The following is a 26,487-nucleotide window of genomic DNA, read 5'->3' as shown; positions in this document are numbered from 1 at the left end:
TGGGTTTTTTTGCAGTGCTTTAAATTTGCACTAATGGTACCTCTAATGCTCCAGTAGTAAAATGTGTAATTTACCTCTAATAAGCACTTTTCAACAGAGTAAGGATTGGCTTAAACAGTGTTCTAAAACATATAAGATGATCTTCATGAATTAAATATATATATTTCTAATTCAGTGCTATACTTGTACGGCTCTTTCTGATTTAGAAGAACTCTGAGTTGCAAAGCACATATGTGAAATATTTACAGAAATTCACACATATACACCCGGAAGGAAAAATATGTCTAGATAAATGTGAATTTAAATGTATACTAGCACTTGTTAGCAATCAAGGGTTCCCTTGCAGACCTGAATGCTGGAATAGTCATCGAAACAGACAGGAGTCTGACAGTTCTAGAAGCTCCTTTTAATAGCACTCTGTCAATAACAGCAATTATTTCTCTAAGCGACCTCAACAACAAGGAACTATTTTTTTCTCTACTGTTTTCTTTCACTGAAATGATCTAAATGCCAAACCAGCCATCTGTGAACTGTGCCCTGAAAAATGTTGCATTGTTTGTACATCTCTCTTCCTCCCCACCAAAAGACAAACAAATTGGAAATTGCGCTTGCATCCTAGTGTTGTGTTTTTTTTTAAAAAAAGCTATATATTCTAAACTATTTTAAATTTGGTTCAGAAATTTCAGGCTTCAAAGCATTTAGGCCCCATCCACACCATACATTTTTAAAGCAATATCATACCACTTTAAATAATTATGGCTTCCTTCAGGGAATACTGGGAGCTGTAGTTGGTTAAGGGTGTCAAGAGCTCTCAGAAACTTATGACTCTTATGAAGCTACAATTTCCAGTTCCCTGGAAAGAGGCACTGGTTGCTATACCACTCTGACGATCTGTTTCAGGCCCTGCCCTTCTGAGAATTTTTGAAATGGCCATCCCAATTTGCCACCCACTAATGGAGGTAATGAACTGGGGAAGCCACTTGATTTCAGCTCAAGTGAGAACATGTGAGAATGAGAGTATATCCTTTCTCAGTCTATTAACCATTGTGGAAGGATGCATTCTTAATTGCTTGCACAGGCCTTGGCAAAATACAAACGTTTTCAGCAGGTGTTTAAAAGTTGGCCCAGAAAACAGCTGCTGAATCTCTGTGGGTAGAATGTTCCCCAGGACTGAGCCAATGACACTAAAGCAGTGCCATTGCTGCCATCATCCCTAACCATGGGTCCTGCTAGCTAGGGATGATGGGAGTTGTAGTCCAACAACCGCTGGGGATCCAAGTCTGAGAAACACTACACCAGGCATAGGCAAACTCGGCCCTCCAGATGTTTTGGGACTACAACTCCCATCATTCCTAGCTAACAGGACCAGTGGTCAGGGATGATGGGAATTGTAATTCAAAACATATGGAGGGCTGAGTTTGTCTATGCCTGCACTACACTAAAGGCTCTGTTTCTTGTGGTTGTTAAATGACAACAAAGACAACGCAATGCTCCAGCAGATGATACTGGTGATCAGCCTTGATTGTAAGGGTTAAGGCAGTTCCTGAGGCACCCTAGGTAAAAGATGTTCAGGACTTTGCAGAGTAATACAAACAAAATCCAAAAGTTGGATACAATCCAGTTAAAGCACTACTTTCTGGTCATCATGGCCACCTATGGCTTAGTGTGCTGAGGGAGGCCATGTGAGTGTCACCCTCCCCCTAAGAACCTGACCTGAGGAATCCCCCTGAACCAAGATGCTCTCTACATCTTTTCCACTTTCTCTTCACCCATACTGTTCCTTGCGGCTGTGGACTGATCACATCACCAGGCCTAAGACCACCATTTCCCAGTTGATTGGTCCACATAGGCAGGGCTTAGGAGCCACCTTGTGGAGAGTACAAGCGGTGGATCAAATCCCTGATTTGTTCTGAGGCAACTGGTGGTTGCACTGGAATGGAGGGAGATGGTGGGGAACCAAACTGCTTGCTGGTGTAATCTGCAGCAGTGGTAGCCATAGGGTGGCACAACTGGTGCACTGGGGAGGGGGGCATGTTGCAGGGGACGCCAAAGCAATGCTGTACAATGGAGTGTGAGAGGTGGAGAGCACCCAATTTTAGTGTTGCACAGGGCGCCGCTGAAATTTAAGAGCCCAAAGTCTGCCACTGTCTGCAGGGGCAGGATCTCCAGCTAAGTCAGTTGGGCCTCAGCCTACTGGTTGCCATTCCTTGTGGCCTTGCAGCAGGCAGTTTGCTCTGTTCCATCTCCCCTTGACTGACTGGCTACAGGAAAACTTTTCCATCTGCCTTGTCCCCACCCCACTGCCTGGGACCTCTATAAGATGAAGATGCTGCCTAAGTATTCTTATTTTTCTTAACATTCTTGTAGGGAATTTTCTTTGACATTGGAGCTGGAATTTAGATGCGTTTGGTTTTTAATACAGTTGAAATGTTTTTAATTTGTATCAGTTGTATTGTTAGTATATATCTGTTTATTCTTGTGAGCCGCCTTTTTGGCTGAAAGGCAGCTTATAAATAAAGAGTAACAGAACAGATGTTCATCTCACCCAGCTGCCATTGCAGCCGGTGGGAAATGAATAACTTTCTCCTCAAACAGTTCTCTAGCATTTTTTCCATCTAATTTATATTTAAAAACTAACTAACAGCATAGATCAATATCCCAAATTTTCAGTGGCCAAGCCAGTCCTAAGTAACAACAGATACAGACACTATTTTTCTTAGTGGAATGGGTTATTTAATCAGCCCTCAAGGATTTCTGTATGCCATGCTATTGGGAAAGGTATTGAACACGTGACCAATGTATTTCCAGTGACAAATGTGATAGAATCACGTTTAATAGAATCAATAAAGTCTTCAGTAACATACTAGTGTCTTTACAAACTATTTCTAAACGTTGCACACTAAAGGATATCCTTGTTAAGAATTATCACACCTGAATGACAGCATAAATAATATTACAAAGCCATTGGGTCCAATCCAGTCAAAGTGAAATGCTTTTAAATTCCATTGTCTCCATTGATTATTATGAATAATGCATACTGCAAAACATAAAGGAGGTGAGATTGCAAGACCAGCCACTTTGCTTTGGGTACTTTTGCATTCAATGAGATCAGCCCAGGTCCAGTGCAGTAGCTCTCTGGACCAGTTTTGTACAGTATGAAACTGGTAAAAATGATAGTAATACAGAAGGTGCAAGGGGCAAATCATAACCTGCTCACTAGTGGAGCCTCATTTCCATATTTATTTGCTGCTTCGACACATCGTGAAACCAGATCCACCATCTGTCTGTCCCCCTAAAATTAATCCAATTGGAGAGCAATTTTCTGGCAGGTTTAAAGTACGGTTACCAGATTTTTCCCCAATGAATCTGGGGACACTTGTCAACTTCAATGGATTTTGTATGGGGGCTGATTTGTAAACCCGGGGACTGTCCCCAGGAAATGGGGACATCTGGTAACCTTAGTCTAAAGGAGAAGCAGCAGCTCACATTTGAAATATAGGACTGAATCAAGCCTTTGGTCCATCTCACTGAGTATTGTCTACACTGACTGGCTGTAGCTCTCTAGAGTTTGAAGGCGGGCATCTTTCAAGTGCTACCTGGAGATGCAAGAGATTTAACCTGCAGCCTTCTGCATGCAAAGCATCTAGGAGCATCTAGGAGTGGCATTCAGCAGCAGCAGCAAGAATGGTTGGCTTTTAAATTTTTATGTACATATATTGAAATAAACAGTGAAGAGTCTTTCCGTGAGCATTTTCTAATAAAAATACCAAACCGATTTTTAAATCAATGCAGCGATTATTGATAACCCATTTTATCAATGGCACAGTGAATATTTTAGAAAAGAGCTGCAGTACGGTTTAATTAGTTCATTATTATGCCTCTTCCTACTCAGTAATTTCTTTTATCATTCTAATCACTCACTTCACACTTTTGAAACCAAATGGAATATCAAAGGTTCTGTGGGATTATTTTTGGATCATGCACATGTTCCCCACATAGTTCATCTGTTTGTCAGAAATACCAGTCGCATTCTGAATCTCTTTACTCCCTTGCTATTGTGACTGGGAAAGATGCAAAGGAAAGACAAAGGAAAGGTATACGATTATTCCATACTCTTGTATTCTGGGTCTTATATTACCTTCTGTTCTATTGCACAACAGACAGAAGAATGTTTTAATTTTTGCAAAGCTATATAATTGAATTTAAATCCTATCTCGGATATTTATTTAGTCTTTCTACAGGTCTTTACATAGTTAATACTGGGAGAAATAAATATGGATGCTCCTTAGCTCTGAAGCTTCAGTACATTAATATAAACTGTACACCAATTCCCCCAAAGCATATATATGTTGCAAACCTGAAGACTTTTTACACAGCTGCTTATTGCTAAACAGTGTCTTGTCCAGAAGGGGACAATCTGTGTCTCTAATTGCTGTCAGTGAAGCTGAGATTCATTATGTGACTTTCCCATTAAAATGTGAGCATTAATTTGTATAATGAAATATCACCCACTGCAGTGTTCATTAGCCATGCCCTACTGTATACGCCACATTGTTAGCTACCTAGAAACTGTAGTTAATTTCACTAATGGATATTTCCCTACTTAGTGTTTGGTAGGAAATTTATACTGTAACATTACCTCTTAAACTTTTAAGGAAATTTAAATTCAATCAATTATTTTCAACAAAAGTTTGGGATGTCATTAAGTCGGGAAAAGGCAAGCGGTACAGTGTTAAGGATTGAGTTATCTGGAGAAATACAGAGAAATAAAAGAAAGCCCCTTTTAGCTCAACTTTGAAACATAAGAAGAAAAGATTTTCAATGACAAATTTCTCTCTTCTTTTGGAGCATAATGCTATTTTCCCTCAAATATTCCTGCCTCCACATGCTTTCTGAAAAGGGTAAGTGTAAATGTGTGTGTGTGAGTATGCAATTTGCATTTATTTAATACAGAAGTGGGTGACTGTTGTGCCCATGGGCTGGGTGGGCCTGAAACTGGCTCTCATCTGGCCCTTCAGATCTCCTCCTGCCATCAGCTGCTCAACAGTGTAAATGGTGTGAGAATGAAACGTCTTCCTCTGCTAAAAGCGGTGGTGCAAGAAGAATACATCTCAGCAGAGAGGGAATTTGGTGGTCATTGCAGACATACAAAAAGACCCCTTTGCATTTTGCAAATTACAGCCATGCAGTTTTAGAGGTGCAGTTGCACTGTAAAGTTTGAATAGCTGTAAGGCAGGGCTTGAAGTTCAGTTGTGAATTGATATTATTGGCATTCTTCTGTTGAGGTTCCCAAGTTCTTTTTTTGCCTTTTGCAGTCAGGATAGTTCTTTTTGTTTTCGTTAAGGCTCTCCAATACTCTTGTAACAAACTTTGTAAAAGTCTATGGAGAAAATGCTAGGTGAAATTAAGTGGAGTATTAAATATATGCCTGTTTCCATGCTAAATAGTGTCCCCCTCTCTCTATGTGTCTGTCTGTGTACATTAAGAGCATGGCTTATATGTAAGTCTAGTCCTGGCCAGTAGTGGAATACAGCCCCCAGCAGCTTTCTACTAAGTAATGTTGCCCTTGGCCTGAAAAAGGGCACCTGATTTAACATAACATAATTTATAATGTATCCCATAGTTTCCTTTCAGTTTAATGTTGCATAGCCCATTAACTTCAAAGAAGCAGGGAGGAATTACAGGAAACAGCAGCAATATGGTGGTCAGGGGGATAGCAGGAGAAAAACCCAAAGGGAAAGAGTTGTATCACCAAAGGTCAGCTGGTCAGTACTACATCCGCAGGTGGGAATAGATGAGGGCAGGTGGGTATTATAAGGCTTTCTGGGGCTACCAGTGGCAGGTGAAAAATAAGACTGCATAGAAATGTCACACAAAGGGAACGCTGTGATGAAAAGAGCTACTAGCAGGCAAGCATGAAGGGCTCACCCAGTATCACTGCTTAAAAGAACTACTACACTGTTGTTTTGAAGGCACTTTGTCCTCAGCAGAAGAGGGACACCTCTACAGTGGTAAGAGACATGGATTGCTACTTAAGGCACAAACGAGCAGGCTGAGTTATCTAAATGCAGAAGTTCTTCTATAGGGTTTATGGAGGACCTGGGCTTTCTGCTGCTGACCAGTGTTGAATATTTCAGCCTTACCTATGAATTTGGGAAAAGGATGGAGTCATTCAAGCCATGGGCCTGCAAACACTCAGGTATTCTTGGGAAACTGACTAGTGCCAAATTGCTTTCTAACCATCAGGTGCTGAGAAATCCAAAAATAACAGCTGAGTTAATGCAGTGTCCAAACACAGCAAAATGTTGGTTTTAATCACTCCAGACTTTTAATGAAGTTAAAGCACTGCAAAAAAATGAGGAACTCTTACCCAGAATAACTAAACTAACCGATATGGCATTTGTTTAAGAATTGGTACCAGTTCTATCAAAGAACCTAAGAAGTTGTTTTTAAAAATTCTAATAACCCTTGTAATTGGTGATATTACATTGTTTATCATGGAAATTTATAACATGCAAGACTTGCATTCCATTTCAACATATTCTTGTTATTATTTTATAATACTTTGTTCTTTACTTAATGGAAATTGATCTTTATCTATTTTAATATTGTTGTGCATTTAAAATACTTTGCAAATGTTGTTTGCATAGACTGTATAATGCCTCTGTGAATTCATTGTCTTATTTTTAATAGCAGGTTTTCTTCCCAGGATAATTTTCTTAGTAAGTTTTAGGGCATTATTTTTATAGATAATAAAACATATTTATTTCCCATAAATTGAAAGGGACAGGTTCTGAAATAACAATCAGTGGTGTGTATTAAACAAAAAAGTGACCACCTAATTGCAATAAGAGTATAGATATATGCAAAGAATAAATAAATGTAGGGTTCCCCCCTCCAACCCACCGCTCCCAGTAACACTTGTTTTAGACCTAAGTATTAAAGTATTATCAAATATTTATATATTGTATTAACTGAGTTTTAAGTGAATCTTTGGATTACTTTTTCAGGTAATTAATTGCTTGATGGATATTCATGATTTTCCATTAGCACAAGTACAGAGAGAACATGGCCCTTCTAAAATTAATTACTCTTAAAAGTTCAATTGATTTTAATTGAAGGGACTTACAGTACAATCCTGTAAGACTTGGGCATAGGCCTTACTGAGTTCAGTAACACTTCCATTGACCTCTTGGTATGCAAATGCAACATGATGTTGTAGCTGACCACAAAACAAAGGCATTCTGAATTTTTAAAGTCTGTAAGAAATCTTGCTCAGATATCACTCCAGGTTTATGGCTCTGCAACTTTCACCTTCCATGGATTTCCATACATACACACATCAAAAGCAGGAGTTTCTTTAGGGAGGAATGAGAAAGTCCATAAAAAAGTTCATAAGATCCTGCTGGATCAGACCAAAGGTCCATATCTGCCCAAAGGTCCAACATCCTCTTTCACACATTGCCCAACAAAATAACGCTAGAAGTTTGCAAGCAGGACACCTAGATGTTCTATTTAACTTAAGAGCTAATAGTTCAGAGACCCATCTACCATGAATTTGCCTAATCACTGTCAAAGGCTAAATAAGCAGTCATTGCCCCTTTTGTGGAAGTAATTTCCATCCATGAATCTTGGATTAAACATTTATTCTGTCCTTTCTGATTAAGATTTATTGTTTAACAGCTTGCAAGCCTTCAGCATCACTGGCTGCTCTGCATCAACTGCCAATCAATTTCACGTTCTGACCTCAGACATCTATATCACGTCAAATAATTCATACACCTAAACACATGTCTTTCATATATTTCACACATGTATTTTTCAACTATACTAGTGTACCTCCAATAAATGCTTTGGGATTTATTTTGTATTATATGTTTCAGCTCATCGCCATACTTCCAAAGCCAAGCTGTTTACAAATTTGTTACATTGTTAGAGAAGCTACAATGGTGGGCAGTTCTTTGAGCATTTAAATAAATGATTGCTGACTTTCTTGCTATGCAAGCTTTTCCAAAGTATCAACACGGAGGCCTTATTTAATTGTTATGATACTCACAGCATGGGAGCTGCTCCAGTCATGGTTTCCGACATGAAAAACCCCCATGTGGTTAGACCTGCTTACTTCCTATGCAGGCCCCACCACTTTTTGTGCTGATGTGACAGTGCTGTAGGAAGTAACTGTGTCACTGTGTGGTGCAATGAACCACTGGAAAAAAGAAATCCTGTCCATCTGGACCAGCCTGGACCCTGTAGTCCTCATCAGAGGTACTTCTCCATGTATCCAGATTGAGATGCAGAGGGTGGCTACACATTTTCAATGGTTCCCCCACCATCCAGTCTGTGGAATGGTCTTACCATGCTTATCAGTCTTTCAGCACCAAGCTAAGGCTGATTTGCTAAATCAGGTCTTTGGTAATTAAGTTGCCTCCTACGGTAGTGATTGTCTTCTAGAGGAGTGGGTAGGACTTGTCCTTATCAATAGGTTACTAGAGGAGAGTTCTGTGTATTTTTTATGGTTCATTTTGTTACATACTATATATTTTTCTGGTTTTAAATTGCTTTTATTTGTTGCATTTTAACTTAACAAACGGCTTTGAGAATTTCTCCTTGTATAAAGTCACTGACAAATGTAATAAATAATAATTTTCTTGGCAGTTTGTTAAGTATTTCCTTGTGTTTTCTGGGTGCTTATTAACTAATAACACCGGAGTGCTATGGAACTGGGATATGCTGCTGTAATTCTGACACCCATAAAGTTAGGGCTGAGTCAGCCCTGAAATCATCATATTAAAAGCACTTCTTTTTTACCTAGAAAACAGGTGCCCTAATACGATTCTGGGAGATTGCACATCATACCCAGACAAGGAACTCTGAAAATTGTGGAAAACATGGCAAAGTGCAGCAGACTACTTTTCTTTGGGGATAGGCAACCATCAGTTATGAATGCCTTGGAGCTATTCCTTGGTGATTTTTCTTGCCTTGATTATTTTTGCCTTACGCATTTAATGCCTTGCATGTGTGTTCTCAAATGTAAACATTTTTGCTATTATTGCACACTGCTCTGTATATTTTCCAAACAGAATAGCAGTATAGAAGTTTTATAAATAAAATAAATATGGTTTGTGTGTTTATTAAGAAAGTTCAAACTGGCACTCTTTTATTCATGGTAAACACTTCATATAGCATTTCTAGAGCTGAGACAAAAGCACCTTTTTAATTTCATTTTTGCTTTCGTTAATGTTGCAGTAATACGTTACAAAAAATTGCCCATTTCCCATTCCAAGTCTTTGACACTAGAAGGAAGTGTGTGAAAAGCTGGCTTGGAGACTCCAGGGAACTGTGCAGTCTCTGAGCTAATTCGCTAGGAGCTTCCCTGAGCTGTGCCCTGTGGGATAGCTTGCGGCTACAGAGTTTCCTGGAGCAAAAACTATTTTGTAAAAAACAGCCTTTGGGCACCTTTGCACAAGTCTGTGCTCTGATTAGGGCCCAGGAAATGAACAAAGAAACACATTTGATATTCTTAACTGTTCAACACAAGACTATCCTTTTCTGAGCACGGGAAACTCAGGGTGAAAATCTAAACTCCTGAAGATTTGGCTCAGCACTCTTAAAAAAATGCAGAGTGCTTCACACCTTTGTATTGACAATCCTAACAATTCAAAGGTAGATCCATACTGTCATTTCCAGAATGCCAGGGGTGTTGGTGACATTCTGGGTTCTTGCTTGTGCTGAATACATGGCAGGTGAGAACTGAACTGGGGATTTCTCGGTTCACAGTTCAGTTTCATAGCAACCACACATCAATACAACACCATATGTGCATTAGTTTCTCCCCTATAAAACATCCGCTATGCTACAGGGAGATCTCACCTGTATGTATCCTCAAGTGAACTTTTAAGTGGTGTGATGTCCTGAAAGTTTTCCCACAGTAAGGGCAGTCTTTCATAGCAGACCCAAGGCTCCTGTCTCTCAGCAAAGCTGGTTGCTGGACTCCGGCAGATCTCCCAGCTTCGTCGCCGATATCTGAAATATAGAGAGTGTTCTCACATCATTTCAGCACATGTCAAGGAGTTGTTCTCACTCAAACTGCTAACACAACACAAAGCTAAACATGTCAATACTACACCTGTCTGTTTCATTCTTTAAATCTGACAGAATGCTGACAATTCATGTATTTTCTTGTTATTCTCTTAAATTATTTCATCTTCCCCATCGTCGTTTTAAGCAGCATATGGTACCTTTATACTGAACTGAATTAGACAAGAAAAGAAACAGCTGTGTCAGCAGCTGGTTTGATTTCTTCTTTTGCTTCATTCCTATTAAGTACTTTCTCATCCTAAAAAAAGTTTTGTTTTTTAAAGATTTTTTTTTTTGCTGCATTGAATTTGGTTCATTGTTAATCAATATGCAAAGATATACAGAGCAAAATAGAAGTCCCTGTTGAAAGTTTTCAGTGCTGAGAAGACTATTATAATTATTACTACTACTAATGATAATAGATAGAATGTCAAGGAGATGGAGGAATTCTACATTCGTAATTCATTAAAAAGGATTGAGTTGGTTTTTTTTTAAAAAAAAGAGGGAGAGTAAGCACAAGCGTAAATCTCTCACGGTGAAATCAAGGAGACTTAAAGGTACTCAAGAAATAATTGCACCCAATGTTTGTTCTAATTGTTTGAAATTACACTTGCGGCTGCCCACAAACCATAGCAAGTTATAGCTCTCTATGAGAATGCTGTCACTATTATATCACACATGTGGGGGTAGATGATTCCTGGGTTGCGAGTGTGAGAATTTTGTCCAGTCCAAAACAGTTGATTTCCCAATATTTTATTTATTTATTTATTGCATTTGTATGCCACCTTTTTCTCCAAGGAGCTAAAGGTAGTGTACATGGCTCCACCCATCTCATTTAATCCTCCAAACAACCCTGTGAAGTAAGTTAGGCTGAGAGGCAGTGACTGGCCCAAGGTCATTCAATGAGCTTCATGGCCAAGTAGGGGTTTGAACCCAGGTCTCCCAGGTCCTGGTCCGACATGAACATAAGACTTCAGGAAATTAAATGATCAAGGCCTGAGACTGGCTGAGCCTGGAAGGAGCATGAAAAGGAAACCAAAAGCAGACTATTGAATACAACTTAGTGGCCAAGCCACTTGCATGCAAAAGTCCTTGGCTGAACCACCATGATAGGGTTGGTAAAGATTCTGGCCTCAAAACTTGGAAGCTGGCTGCTAGTCAGTGTATGCCAGTGGTGGTTAGCCTTTGGTCCCCCAGATGTTGCTGGACTACAACTCCCATCATTCCTGACCATTGGCTGAGCTAAGGGGAGTTGGCATCCAACAAGGTCAGGACAACCACAGGTTACTCATTCATAGAGTAGACAGTACGAAGCTGGTTGGATCAATGATCCAGCTCACCTTCTATGACGGGAGTTGTCTTCATAATCCCAGAGAATGTCCATGGTAATTTACCTGGACACTTAAGCCTGAATAAAAACCTCACTGTGGCAATGGGAAGATTCCGAATGGATTTTCCCTAGGCCTCCAGAGATAGATACCCCACACAGGGTTGGGGGCACTTTCCCTCTAGTTCTTTCCACTGATTTTTCAGCTGTGTCTGAATTAATTCATCTCATTCTGAAAATGGGAAAGGAGAACACTAAGAAGTGTCTTTTCTTCTGAAAGTGCTGGTGTGCTGGTGGTGATTTTCTCACCTGTGTGTTCAGAAGTAATCAAGAGGAATGTGTGACAGTCCCTGAAGAAGAGAAGGGGGTGAGAGCAGCGTGCTTTGGCTGCAGGTGGGGTTTTTTATATTTTAGTTGTGGATATGCAAAGTTTTCTTTTGTGTTTGTTTTCAGCTAGGACTGTGAAGGCTTTCTATTGAATCATTTTTCATTGGCAATGTTACCAATAGGAAATTCATCAAATAGCCTAGAAGAGAGTGGAATGACCCTATTACCCAGGAAGAGGTGGGATGAGGGAGGGTTTTTTTTTTAGGTGGGTTGAAGAATAGAACTGTTAGATATTACGTGCCTTTTCACTCTTCTGGGTTTTGTTTTCTGAAAGGTTCCTTGTAGGCTTAACCAGTTTGTCCACAGGTCTGTTCCTGAATTCCAGGTTGAGTCAAAATAGATCTATGATTTAATCATAGGTAAGAAGGCCAACTTGCTTTGCATCCCTGAGACCTGGGTCAAGAGAGCTGGGAGGAGTTAGTCTCTCCCAGCTCTGCCTTTCTGGGTCCTCAGTACAGCACCAAGAGAAGAATGGTTGTTATAATTATTTGCATTCTTTTTGAAGTCCTTACGAAAATTCATCAGCATTTTAGTGCGAATCTCTCCTAATATGTACACATAGCTGCAAAGCAACTTCCCCTCAAATAAAGTATTTGTGTGTGCTGCTTGCACTAATTTTTTAATATGCATACTTGACCCTAGTCCATGCATTTTTGCACAAATCACTTTGCTGGAGAACTGCATTGCAAAATTCAGAGAAGTGCACATTTCGAAGGACAGCTGTATTGCATTTCACATATTGTATCAGAAAGTGCGAAATAGGTGGGCTCCCCATTAAATGTGAACTGAATCCCTAACTGGAGATGTATTTAGAGTGACACCAAACGACAGGAATGAGTCAAGGCATGAAGGGGGTGGGGGTGGGGAGTAGAACCTCTGCCTTGAACCAGAGAGACAGAGAACTGGTAACAAGAAATACAGCAAAGGGATACTTATGTGGACTTAATGTATAGGTTTCTTAAATAACAAATTAAAATGAAAACAAATGCCTTTCCAGTTATGTCATGTGATTAAAACACCTACTGGAGGAATCACAGATAGTCATGAACTTTTGCTGAACAAGAATAAGTTTAGGTTTGTTTTTTAAGATAAAAGTGAATAAGTTAATAAAATAAATATATGGCTGATTAAGATTCTCTGAGTGTTCTGCTTGAAATGCTAGCCAGTTATAACACAAAGTATATGTTAGAAAGCTAGCAACAGACATTTTTAATTATTCACAGGATTTAAGAGTAACATAATGCAGAATCTATGTGGTCTTTCAAGCAGACATGGAGAGAGGCTATTTTATATTTCTCAATTCCTCAAGGACTTCTAATTGTCGCAGTATTTACACAGTATTGCATATGGAATTCAAGAGAGAAAATTACACTGAGATGCAAAACTGGGATATAGGAAGCATATATGTGGTGCAAAACTACACTGAGATGCAAAACTGGGATATAGGAAGCATATATGTGGTGCAAAACTGTGCCTGTGTGAAGGCAATTATATATATATATATTGACTGTGATAAACAGAGTGCAAAAAAGGCGGACACCCCATATCAACAGATAGCTAAAGCTAACAAGCCACTCATGATGAATTTACAGAATAAAAGTACTAGTTATGTTTTGCTAGATGTCATTCTTAATGACAGCTTGTTAGACATTTCTCTTTTATCTTTCTATCTAGGGTATGTGTGGCCCAATAAAAAAAAGAATAAATTTGTAAGATAAACAGCTCGCTTTGCAGATTTAAGAGACTAATTTTCACTTTACACAAAACTGATTCCCCCCCCCCTCTTCTCCTTCTTCTTTTGGTGAAGCTAGAAGGCTGCGGAGTTTAAAACTAATCCCTCCGAAAAACCAAACTGAAAACAACAAGGCAGCGCAATGTGTGGGTGGTCTGAAGAGTTGTCCTTTAGATTTAAGTAGACATACAGTAGATAGCTCCTCCAGTGGGGCCATACCTATAAGGACTTTTTTCCCCCACAGAGAGCACATTCATGAGGTTTTAAAGCTGCGTTGAGGGCTTTCTTTTGGCCTGTCTCTCTGTTTCTCTTTCACATAAATACACCCCCTTCTCTAAATTGCTGGAAGTTGCAGCTACCTGAATGAATAGCTCTACGTGGTCAATGAATACTACAGGTTTGTAACTTTTCATCATTCTCTTTCCACAGAATTCAGTACTTTCACTCCCAATATTCAATTTATTTATGATGTGCTTCATTTATTGCTTATAACTACTTTTGTAATTATGTAAATCATTTCATGTTGTAAGCTGCTTTGAGCATAGTTCTAAGTACAGAAAAGTGGCATACAAATATACAAATCAGATGATAAAGATGTTGATGATGATGATGATGATGATGATTTGTGTTGCAATTCTAAACACAGCTACAAGGAAGTAAGCCCCCATTGAACAAAGCGGGACATATTTCTGAATAAGCAGGTATAGTATTGCACTCTTATTTAAGTAATTCAGGCAGCAATTTTAAATACCCCTACTAACACAGTGCGAGCTATTCCAAGAAAATATCCATGTATCAGCACAGGGGTGTTTAAAGCCTGTGTAAAATATGTTTAAAATATGAACAGGCAATAATACGAACAGAAACAGACAAAGCAACTAGTATTAGATTAGCAGCTGAGGCATCTCAAGGCCTTTCCATTCCTTCCAAGCACTGGCGGAGGAAGAGGCGTGCAGGGGGAGTGCACCGCCCCTGGCAGCGCGATCCTGGCGGGGTGCAATCGTGGCTGCCCCCCGCCCATGCTGGGCACCATGTGCCTCATGGGCGGCGCGCCACGTCCCTACGGGTGGAGCGCCAAGCCCCTGGGATGCACGCCAGCCTGGCCCCACCTGCTCTCCACCCCCTGGTGCCAGAGCATGAAGCTCCGCCACTGCTTCCAGGAGCTTCCTTGAATGCATTGAAAGAACTTACTGAAGAATCAGTGCAGGACAGGGATTTTTGAAATGTTCGTTTGATCTTCTAAACCTCAGCTCTTTGAAATGTTAAATCATTATTTCCTAGTTTTGTCATATAGGGTAGACCGGCATGATCTGCAAGCAACAAAACTGAATATAGACAACTGTCTTGGTAATACACACACACACACACACACACACACACACACACACACCCTTATTAATATTTTGCAAGTCCATTCACCACACAGAAGTGGTGAGCTGTATTTGGCTTGGTTGATCACCAGTTGGGCAGGCCTGATGTAATGGGCACTAGAGAAAAGACTATATTGATTAGTTTGTTAAACACTCCCTGCCCTCAAACAAGGTAAGGAATAAAGGGGAAGAGCCGCACAGTCAAAATGTAAATCAAGCACACAAAAGCAAACAAATGAAATTCTTCAGTGGTCTTGCAACTATAGTCATAACACAGGAAGCAAATAGAATTGAGCAGATGTCCCAAGATTAGACTGTACTATACTTGAACTGAATTCATAATTATACTAAATTGGGCCCCTAATGTGGTATTATGTGGGGATGTCCCTGCATTGAGGTAGAAGACTCTCATTATGCTTCTTCGGCATTTCCCACAGCTCAAGATATTTTGGTTGTTCCCTCATCACATGACTCAGTGACAGATCTGGATTACAGGCAATATAAGGGGCAATATAAGGAGCCAAGTAATATTTGTACAGTGGGCATTATAAGGAGCAGGCTGTAGGATAGTAGGAGTACATTAAGCTCTATGGGAGTATGATTGCAACAGCTTCCAAATGTTCATGCACAAACATAGACAGTAGAAAAACCATGTTTGTGGGTCAAAGACCTGTGGGATTTGAGATATTGAGGACCCTCAAGGGATAATTGATAGAAGTTGGCATTGAGTGTGGAATATCCAAGTTCATTTCCTTCTACTATGCTTTTGAGATCAAAATTATAATGAAATGTGTTTCCAAAAGTCTTTTCCAGGTAGAAATGAAAAATTATATAGCCTTTTCAACTTTAGAAATATTGATTAGGCTCTTCTGCAAGTTGCAGGTAGTGATGAAAGAGGAAGTGTGAGTGACTCATTCACTCTTTTCCTTCTTTTGACTTGCAAAGGATGAGCCACACATAAACCTTGTGGGCATAATGCAGAAGTGCTTTACACCCAAGAAGTGAAGGTTCTTCCTCATTAGCCACTTACAGTAACATGCGAAAGAGATAAAGTTATTATGAAATGTCTGATCTTGAAAGATCTAAGAAGTCACAATTTTGTTATTTTCACTATTATATTTGGTGGCACACAAACATTATTCACAACATTATGAAAGATATAAGTTCTAAAGGATAGACACTGGGTGAGATCCAACACAATTTTGTGCAAGATGCTTGAATCCTGACATTGCTACATAAGCAGGAATGCATGAACGGTCAGCAATTGTGCTAGGGATTGTGCAACATCTTTTGCAAACACAAGATACTTGTTGGATTCAGGAATCCTACTACACTAAGAATGGGACTCCTGTTGGCAAAATGGCTGTTGCACAAACTGGATATTGCATACTATCAGTTTAATAATAATAATAATAATAATAATAATAATAATAATAATAATATTTTATTTATACCCTGCCCATCTGGCCGGGTTTCCCCAGCCACTCTGGGGAAGATTAAAATACATTAAAACATCAGTCATTAAAAACTTCCCTAAACAGGGCTGCCTTCAGATGTCTTCTAAATGTCAGGTAGTTGTTTATTTCTTTGACATCTGATGGGAGGGCATTCCACAGGGTGGGCGCTACTACTTAGAAGGGTACTACCGAGAATGCCTGGTTCCCTGTAACCTTACTTTTTGCAAAGAGGAAACTGCCAGAAGGCCCTCGGCGCAGGACCTCAGTGTCTGGGCTGAACAATGGGGGTGGAGACGCTCCTTCAGGTATACTGGGCCGAGGATGTTTAGGGTTTTTAAGTCAGCACCAACACTTTGAATTGTGCTTGGAAACTTACTGGGAGCCAATGTAGGTCTTTCAGGACCAGTGTGGAAAGTACAAATTAGATTACATACAAATTAGTAGTTTATAATGCAGTGAGGTCATTCTGCCCACCCCCTATGTATTTTAAGTAGTGTTTTTTATGTTGTTGTAAACACCAGAGAAGGAGCAGAATGTCTTCACCTGATGTGCTTTGCCTGGGCCTACAACCCCCCAAAACCCCTACTCAATGAAGCTGTCATCTGGGCATGCACAACTGATGTCTCAAACGTGCACACCTCAGCTTATTGACAGTTTACATTTTCAGATTGTATGGAAGCTGGTTTGAGGGAAAACACATCATGCAATAGTATTTCTCAAGAAACTACAGGCTATCTATCTATGGATTGTGGCTAACCTCATGTGTACATGGCTTCAAACACCAGTGTTGGGAGCGCACTGGAGCAAGAGTGAATGAGAATGTGTACACAGCCTTAGTTATAATGATAATACACAACCTTAAAAAACCATGTAACACTGGTTGGATGTATTGAACAGCAAAAAAAAAGTGCTTTTAGCTGCTGTTTGAAATCGAAAAATGTTTCATCGCCTCCATTTTTTAAAGTCAGAGTTACTTGCTCATAACTAATGCTTTTGGTACTTAAGAAGCGACCTTATATTAAATATTCTGAAAAAGGCACAAGCATTTTGGGCCTTTTAACAAGTTGCTGCCTTTGTTATTTTATCAAAGGATTTAGGGTGCTTTTTTAAAGTGACCATGTATGGTCATGCTACACTGTTAAGCATTAATATGGATCGGCAAAGAATTTGTTGAAACAAAGAGCTATTTTAGAGTCGATTTGGAACAGAGCCCTGCCAATGAGGAGAAAATAGCTCTGTCCTGTTTGTGTAATTAGAAATGAAGATTATACGAAAATGCTCTTTTGGTAAGTGAAAAATATAGACTTCAGATTTTCCTGTTAGTCACTTGAATGGCACAGGCAAACAAAAGATCCAGACTGCATTGCTTTTCAGAGAAGTGCATTCTGAGTAATTGTGTCAGATATACTAGCTTTGAAAACACATCAGATTTAAGGAAGGGAAGGCATGGGACTTTCCATATAGAAAAAGCACTCATGGAAGCCCAGAGCAGCAGCAGCAACATGGAAGCCTCAAATAATCATAGTCAATACTATCAGGCTGCAAGTGAGCTAAGAGTTTTCTCATGCATGAGGAAAAGGAAGTTGGAAACATTCTAAACAATTTATCAGTAACTGGGAAAGCAAGACTTGCTGAATGAAGGATGCAGTTATATATTTACTGGTATAGCAAATACTCAACGAGGCAGGGTTTTTCATACTCCATGCCTCCTAATTCACTGCACTCCTGGCCTTTATGCATAAAGGTCCTACTCTAATGGAACAGGCCTTGAAAATATATTTCCAGGCTGATGCCAACCTTATCTACCAGGTAGAAATCAGTATGAAAAAGTCTCCTATCCACACACAGACACCAATACATTTTTGTTTAATGAAAGCAGCTTAAAGTCCTATTCAAAAGGTCTCATCCACAAACTAGTTGTGCATGGGGAAGTGGGACCACATCTCATGGCCCTGCCCCGATGCCATGCCCTTTGTTGTTGGGAACTTCTGTGTACACCCACAGGCTTCCACATGATCTGGAATAGTGTGGAAACAATATACACACAACTATTGGGAACAGCACACTAAAATCATCCACCCACCCACACAAATGTGTGGAGGAAAGCAGCTGAAAAGGCCTTAAAAGTCTTTTTCATGATTCTCTTGGGTAATTTGCTAGATCTGAAGCACTTCTTTGCAAATTTTAGGTGCTGTACTATGTCTTAGTCCAGGCATAGGCAAACTCAGCCCTCCAGATGTTTTGGGACTACAACTCCCATCATCCCTGGCCACTGGTCCTGTTAGCTAGGGATGATGGGAGTTGTAGTCTCAAAACAACTGGAGGACTGAGTTTGCCTATGCCTATCTTAGTCAAAAGACTGAGAATTGGAAAGTAACCTGAATTGCCCAGAGTAATATCGATTGTATGAGATTTGCAAGAGATATCCTTTTGTGTTGAACAAACTCCAGGAGTGGGGTGGCTAAAAAGACCTGATGCATCAATTTGATCTGGTAGTAAGGTAGCTTAAACAGTACCAACAGCTACTTGCTGCTTCTACAGCAACATTTTGGGCATGGATCTTCTAGTCGGATCCTATGAGCCACTGTGCAACTGACAGAATTGAGGTTAAGTGAGTAAGAGTGGACAACATGTATTATAAATTGTAATCTGTTGGCTTGTTTCATGGTCAAGTTGCCAAGCAGTTTCAGATGACTTTTCAAAATTTAGTCTCCCCAAAGTCTGGAATACACAATTGACCCTTAACGTAACTTGCAGGTGATGGCCTTTGCCCCTTTGACTGAACTGTAAACACTGGATTCTGCTGCATAGTGATCTGAAAGTATCAACAAATGAAAAATGTAAGCTGGCTTCACTTGAAGTTGTGCTCCTGTTCATCATGGAAGGGTTTGTGCAGGATAGAGGGTAGGGAGGATGTAAAGGCAAATGATAACCCATGCCCCTCCTAATTTCTTTTAAGTATGTGAAAATCCAAACATTATTATAATTCAGAAACCAGATGCCACCCTTCCTCTCCCATTCTCCAATTCATTTTGCTTTAAGGTGTGCGGCAAAGTGCAAAAAATCATTTGTAACTTTTTTATTCCAAAAGAAAAACAAAGCTTTGGCTGTGTATACACCATACATTTAAAGCACATTTCAGCTCCTAAAGAACACTGGGAACTGAGCTCTTTATGTGGCAAAGAGCTACAATTCCCAGCACCTTTAAGAAGCTACAGTTCCCAGGATTGATTTTTTTTTTGGGGGGGGGGGTGTCTTGAAATGTGTGTAAATGCATGGTGTTGGCGCAACCATGGTCCCTTAAGGAACAAACCGTGTTCTGAAAATTGTGCCTGCTGAAACGAAAATTATTGTTCCTAGCCATGCTGAAATTGCTGTATTCTTTTTAAAGCAAACAAACAAAAGCCTCCTTAAACACCTTACAATACTATCCATTTAACAGTTTGGCAGAAGGAAAGTCCCTCATGAACACTGGCCTGTGTCTTTCTCTTTAACCAGCTGAGTGATCGGAGCTTTTAATATAGCTGTTCCAATTATTGTAAAAGTCATCTAGTACCTTATAACCACAAATATTGACAGTTTATTGCACAACACATCCATGACATTTGAAGGTCACATCATACATAATACATACTCTTTTATAAAAGTGTCTAGAACAAAGAGATACATGATCAGCAATTACATTGTACTAGTTTTTGGTAGTGGTTTAGTTGTATTTAAAGAAAGAAATATATGCACTGTACAAAAAGCATGAAGTCTTATTAATTAACACAAGGCAACCATTTTGTATAAATAATTTCAATCAACAATACTTTGCTTAACAATACATAAATGGAAGGAAATAAAGAAAAGGAAAAAGAAAACAAACTTGTCCTACCCTCTAACCACTCACTGATAGGCTTAACCCTACATGGTGGGAAAGAGCCTCAAGTAAGGTCTAATTGATTCCCCCCCCCCCCGATATATTTCAAGGAAACCAGAGTACTGGTCTTGAGACAAAGTGGGATAAAGTACAGGCTATTAAATGCCCAGGCCATTTCTGAGTACTTAAACAATTTGGATCATAGACTCATGGCACAAATTTGAATAAACTTTGCATATGATACTGTATTTTTCCGTGTATTAGACAAGGTTTTTTGACTCAAAAATCGTGTCCAAAAAATGGGGTCGTCCAATACACAGATAGTGGCATGGGGGGGAAGCGGTGTGCCCACCAGCCAGCCAGTTGGTGGGAGCGCAATTTCCCCCATGCCGCTGTGCGCAGGAAACGTTCTAGGGAGTGTTTCCTGCCCACAGTTGCATTGAGGGAGAAGCTCAACAACTTTGGGCCATCTCCCCTCATTTTCTTAAAATTAAGTCCCCAAAAATGGGGGGGTGTCTTATACATGGGGACGTCTTATAGACAGAAAAATACGGTAATTTGAGATTTAAAAATTGGGCTGACTTCAGAGGGAAACAGGCTAACAAATTCCGGCTCTTGCTTTCAGGACTTTCTCTGAACTATGAGGTGCCAATAGTGTTTTCTGGATTGTGCCCTGTGTCACATCTGCAATCTGCTGCAACAACACACACACACACACACACAAACACACCTTTGTCCAAGAACTAATATGACTTTTGTCTCCTTCTAGGACTCACTGGCACTTCGTTTTGCAATGTACCAACTGCTCTGAAAGCAAAGTCTGTATAAAATTAATCTGAGAAAAAGGGGGAAGGGTATGGAGACCCTGTACCTAACACAAAAGTTCGGTTCTCCACATTTACACATCAGTTTGAGGTTTGTTTTTTAAAGTTCTCATGAAAATTCATCAGCACTTTCGTATGAATTCCTCCTCCTACACTGATGATGATATGCAATTTTGCCTCGCACACACATTTTTGCAAAGCAGTTTCCCTCCAATATAATTCATTTGTATATGTTATTTTCACTTGGAAATGTACGCTTTGGTCTATGCATTTTCGTACACATTACTTAGGTGGAGAACTGCACTGCAAAATTCAGAGAAGCACAACTGCTAAATGATGGCTGTGTTCCGGTTCCTGTATTGTTTCTGAAAGTACGAATTAGGCAGGGTCTGCCTTTAAATGGGGACAGAATCAAATGTCTCCTCTATTGCTACCCTTCCTCATGTTCCTAGAACGTGTCCTCACCCCACATTCCAGATTTCCATATAGTCCACAAGATCCATGGCACTCAGAACTGATTAAAATTTGGAAACCCTGACTTACGCATTCAGAGAAGTGGCTTTCAAATATTACGTCTCCTGCACTACCATGCAGAAGCACTTTTCAGCAGCCTTCAAATGGGGGCTGTAATATTTAAAAATCAGTTTCTACAAATTGACAGTAGCATTTTAAAAAGATGTCAGGGATTGACTCAAGCAAATTCTGATGACACAAACAAATTCTGATGAAAGCACCATGTTTGGTTGTTTCTGCTTTCCTATCAGAGAATGATTCTAGCCACAAAAACTTGTTATATAATAATGATGATATCCATCACTTCATTATTATGCATTTCCAGAATATCCCAAAATAAAGGGCAGGTTAGAAATACAGGAATCTTGTTCTTGAGTCTTAGTAAGACAGCTATGTTTCCTAATGTAAAAGCCTTGTAGATAATTCAAATATAGGGATCTTGGGATCCCTGGTGAATTTCTTAACTTTCTTTATGGAACTTTGGATGATGTTCAACTACATTTTACTGAAAGTAGATGCATTGAAATGAATGCCCCTAACTAAGTAATGTTTATTAATTTTAACGAGTGTACTCTCAGTAAAACATAGTTGAATGGCGCCCTTTGTTACCAATCAATAGGGAGAATGGATGCAGTTTTTAAAACGGAAGTTTTATAGAAGTCAAAGTTATTATTCATGATATTGAGTCAGATAAAAAGGCATATGACCGTAATTAATTCTGACTCAATTCAGCTTTCTTGGAAAGTGTGACTGAATAGCTATCACCTTTCCGAGGATGTCCATTTATAATCACCGAACAGAGGATTTGGCTGCTGCTGCAACAGTGCTTTGGAATTTAAGTCTGGTTGTCAATAAACTCATGCAGCTTCCTGACAAGTGGCAAGTGAACTTCAAGCCTCCTAATTAACCCCCTATGCTCATTTATTCGGGAAGAAAAAATAAAATAAAGGGTTACAGTTTTGTCTGCTGCAACCAAAGTTCTTCTGGAAAGAAACTTTCTAATTTCCATGAGAGTCAGCTTGGTTTCTTGCCAGGCTCCCTTCTCCAAATTTCAGATTCACTTGGGATGGTTTTGATCAACAGGTTGAATGTGAAGAAGCAGCTTGATTATTGCCTAGATAAGGCTAGTCCTTCCCATACTTCATCCAGATTGTTTATTTCATTTGGAGAAAATTCCAGTGGGGAGATCTCTCTCAGTGCAGAAGCTGTCCAAACGGATCATCTTTTGTACTCTGAAGTGTTATTTGAAAGCAGGTGTTTGGGTACCAGATGGCTTTAAAGCCCATACCACGAGGGTTATAGCAGCTTCTGCAGCTTATCTGTGACATATTCACATCACTGTCATTTGCAGAGTGGCTACCATGGAGCTTCATAAATACTACTTCTTATTTTTCACCCAGCATTGTTCTCTTGATGCCAAGGCTAGATCAGATACCAAATTTGGAAGAGTTGCCCTACAGAAGTCCCTCTTTAATTAAGTCCTTGATGTCCTACTACCGGGATGCATGTCTGCTGCTGATTAATCTCAAAAAAACAAAAACAAAAGGGAGATTCACAAGGGAGAGAAATATGCCATTCACATCAAGTACCGTAACAACGTACAAGGATTCTGCGAACAAATAGCCGGTTCTAACCTTGGGCCCTATCTGCACTATACATTTAAAGCGGTGTCATGTCACTTTAAACAGTCATGCCTTTCCCTAAAGAATCCTGGTTACTGTAGCTTGATGAGGATGATGAAAGTTGTTAGGAGACCCCTATTCTCCTCACAGAGCTACAGTTCCCAGAGTGGCTTAGCAATCAATCCCTCTTTCCAGGGAACTCTGGGAATTGTAGCTATGTGCAGGAAATAGTTCATCCAACTATCCCCCAGACCCCAAAGTCTCATTTCTGGTTAATTACCATTTGGATTTAGCCCTTTTGCCACCAACTGAGCAATGGCACATACAGGATGGTCAGACCTGCAGAAGAGCAATTACTTAAAATAAGACCTGATACACCTCCCACTTTAAGTAGCTACAGTGAATTTGTAAGTGCATACAAGATGATACGATATGAATAGTATTGATAGGAATAACACATCTTCATCAAGATATGATATGGCTGAGTCAAAATAGCTGCCACAAATTTTCCACTCTATTTGCTGTAGGTGGATTTAAGAGAAATTCTCCAGTACTTGGGGGCAAGGAAGAAAATTCCCAGAAAATTGTCTTCTGAGGGAATTTCTCCTTGGCTATACTGTTAGTTTACAACAAAGGGTGAAAGAAACAATGGGCTAAAAGAGGAGGGCTGGAATCCATGTTTCTTACAACAATATTAAAATGTATTTGATGGATCCACAGTTGCACCCACAATTTGACCATATTCACAAATAGTAAAATTGGGGAGTATACTGCTGAATATTCTCAGAAGTTATTCTGCATCTCAAAGGGAGCTTGGAAAAAAGAGAAAATTATAAGAAAACCTAACTTTTTAGCTACATTTTGGCCTAGTTCTAATATGGGTGGCAGCTTTGATGCTTGACTTGATTCCACTCTCTTGGAGCATTTTCACTGGAATTAAATAGACTTAACAAGAGCTGGAGGAAGATCATTCATGAGAGGCTAAACAACATAATTTGACTAGAAATTTGAATTTTGCAAGAATTCAGCCGTCTCTGTTGGCAGGAACAAATGAATTAGATTCACACTGGAGTATTTTCTTTTATTTTTATTTTTTTGCTAATTTGGGCACATAGGTATGAAGATGAGGAAATAAGTGGCCTCGATAGCATTGGGATTTATATCCCCCCCACCCCAAGTAGATCTACACCATTTTGTGAGCAACAAATGAAAACATAAAACATGCTATTTTCAAAGTATCACAAGGACTGATTTGCAGATACAGTCAATTTCCTGCAGCAATTATAGGAGTGAATTTTAAATCTAATAATGTATGCTGATGTTTGTCAGTCAGCCTAATTGCATATACTTCTAGTGTATCCAGCCACTAAAACAGTAGCTTTTATCTCAGCCTGCGCACATGCACACACACTCAGGCGCGCACACACCAGTATATATTTATTGACAGATACACACAGGTACGAAGGACTGGGTACTTCATCCATCTTGCTGGCTCAGCCAGGCACCTGGTGTATAGCAGAGAGCATGTGTTTCTCTTTCCATGGAACCCTTGACAGAACTGGCAATCTGAAGGCAAAAGCCAACTCTGACTACCAGGGGAAACAAGCGGATGAGCAAGAAAGAGATTCAATTTACTGGTGAACCTACCTAGTTCACACTTTCTGGAACAATACAAGAAATTTGCACTCTTTGAATTTCACAAGATAATTCTCCAGCCAAGTAAAGTGTACAAAAACGCATGTACTAGGGTAAAATGTGCATAATGATGCATGTATTAGTAAAAAATAATATAGAAAAAATGCATTACATTTCTGGAAATAGCTCTGCAAAAATGTGTATATAAGGCAAAATTCGTTTTTAAAGAAATGTGTATTTTAGGGAAAAAATGCACTAAAAACATGATGAATTTTCATAAAGTTTTCTTTAAAAAAAATAAATCCAAACTGATGTGGAAATGTGGAGAATCAAAATTAGGATTGGATAAACGTGATCTGGAGGGAAACTTGGCATTGATTCAAGTGTAAAGTAGCTCAAAGTGCAGGGCCAAACCTAGGATGTGCTTTCTAGCTCCAGTTTTGATCCAACAGGCCTCTGGTATTATCTAACAGCTGCTGACGTCTGGTACCAACGTCTGGTAGCCTATAGAACTGGTGCAACAAAGAACAGATCTTTCACTTAATATAGGACACTTTCCAGCTAAAGTTTGGGATGTTAAGTACCTAAGAACACAAGAATATCCTGCTTAATCAGGCCAATAGTCCAGCATGCTGCTCTCACAGTGGACAACTGGATGCCTGTAGATATCTCAGAAGTTGGATCCAAGCTCAGAAGAACTGTCCCAACTTGTGATTCCCAGAAATTGGCATTCAGGGGCATATTGCCATCCACAAAGTCTCACTGGCTTTAATGGGAAAGTTGGGAAGATACTTAACATCCCTTCCACTGAAGGTAACTGGAATGAAGACTTATCATTTGAGCTTAATAGTATCCATAGTTAAATTATTCCTTCACTGACTCAAACTCTGGATTCAAATTTTAACCAGCCCTGTTATGTATTGGGGTGTCCTAAATGACCCTAAAGTGGTACAATTTGTAAAACATTTTTCACTAATCTGTGTCATATCATACTTAATATATTATCCCCTTCTGCTTATTATGGGATTGATTGACTGGTGTACTTCCCTTCCTCCCAAAGGAGTCCAGGGCAGCAAACAACAGGAAATTGAATAATAAAAACAATTCTGGTGCAGATTGGGAAAGGTTTCTCTTTTGAAGTCCTGGTGGAAGAGGAAGGTCTTCAGAAACTGCTGAAAAGGCAACAGAGATGGTGCCTGTCTAATGTCTGTCAAGAGGTGGGAATTCCAAAGGGTTGGGGCCATCACACATGTATGATGTTGTTGTTCCAGTAGCAAACATAAGGGTATACTAAGCTTTCAAGAAACACACTGGGTGGTTTTATTTATTTTTAACATTACAAGGTCAGGAAGGTCACACATTAAAGAGCAAACCAAAAGACCTGAGGTCCACAAGGACAGTCATCAAGGTCAGCTACAGGAGAGAGGAACTAAAACAAAGGTCAGGGAGGCCACGTCCAGGAAGGTTAGGAAGGCAACATATTCAGAAGGTAGCCAAAAGGAAAACCAGGACAGTAACACCTTTGGGGCAATGTAACAAAACACAGGAGGATAAGGAAGGTATTTCCAGGATTTGTTGTGAATATAAATAATGTATAAGTAATTTGAAAATGGCAATTTACCTGACAAGATTTACTTTGCAGAATTTACCTTTTGCAAGTTATTTTTTCCTTTCTATTATT

The 26,487-nt window shown here is 39.6% G+C and overlaps 1 protein-coding gene across 5 annotated transcripts in view; it reads right to left on the bottom strand.

Moving 5' to 3' along the window:
• Positions 1–26,487, bottom strand: part of ZNF536 (zinc finger protein 536) — a 567,281-nt gene that overhangs the window by 170,136 nt on the left and 370,658 nt on the right. For all 5 annotated transcript variants that reach the window (XM_082232846.1, XM_082232848.1, XM_082232849.1 and 2 more), the window contains one exon: positions 9,871–10,023. In XM_082232846.1, the coding sequence (XP_082088972.1) occupies positions 9,871–10,023 (153 nt within the window). The remainder of the gene's footprint in view (positions 1–9,870; positions 10,024–26,487) is intronic.

Source organism: Podarcis vaucheri (genome assembly GCF_965113315.1).
Source record: "Podarcis vaucheri genome assembly, chromosome: 7".
NCBI classification, from domain to species: domain Eukaryota; kingdom Metazoa; phylum Chordata; class Lepidosauria; order Squamata; family Lacertidae; genus Podarcis; species Podarcis vaucheri.
This window is presented reverse-complemented; position numbering and strand designations above follow the sequence as displayed.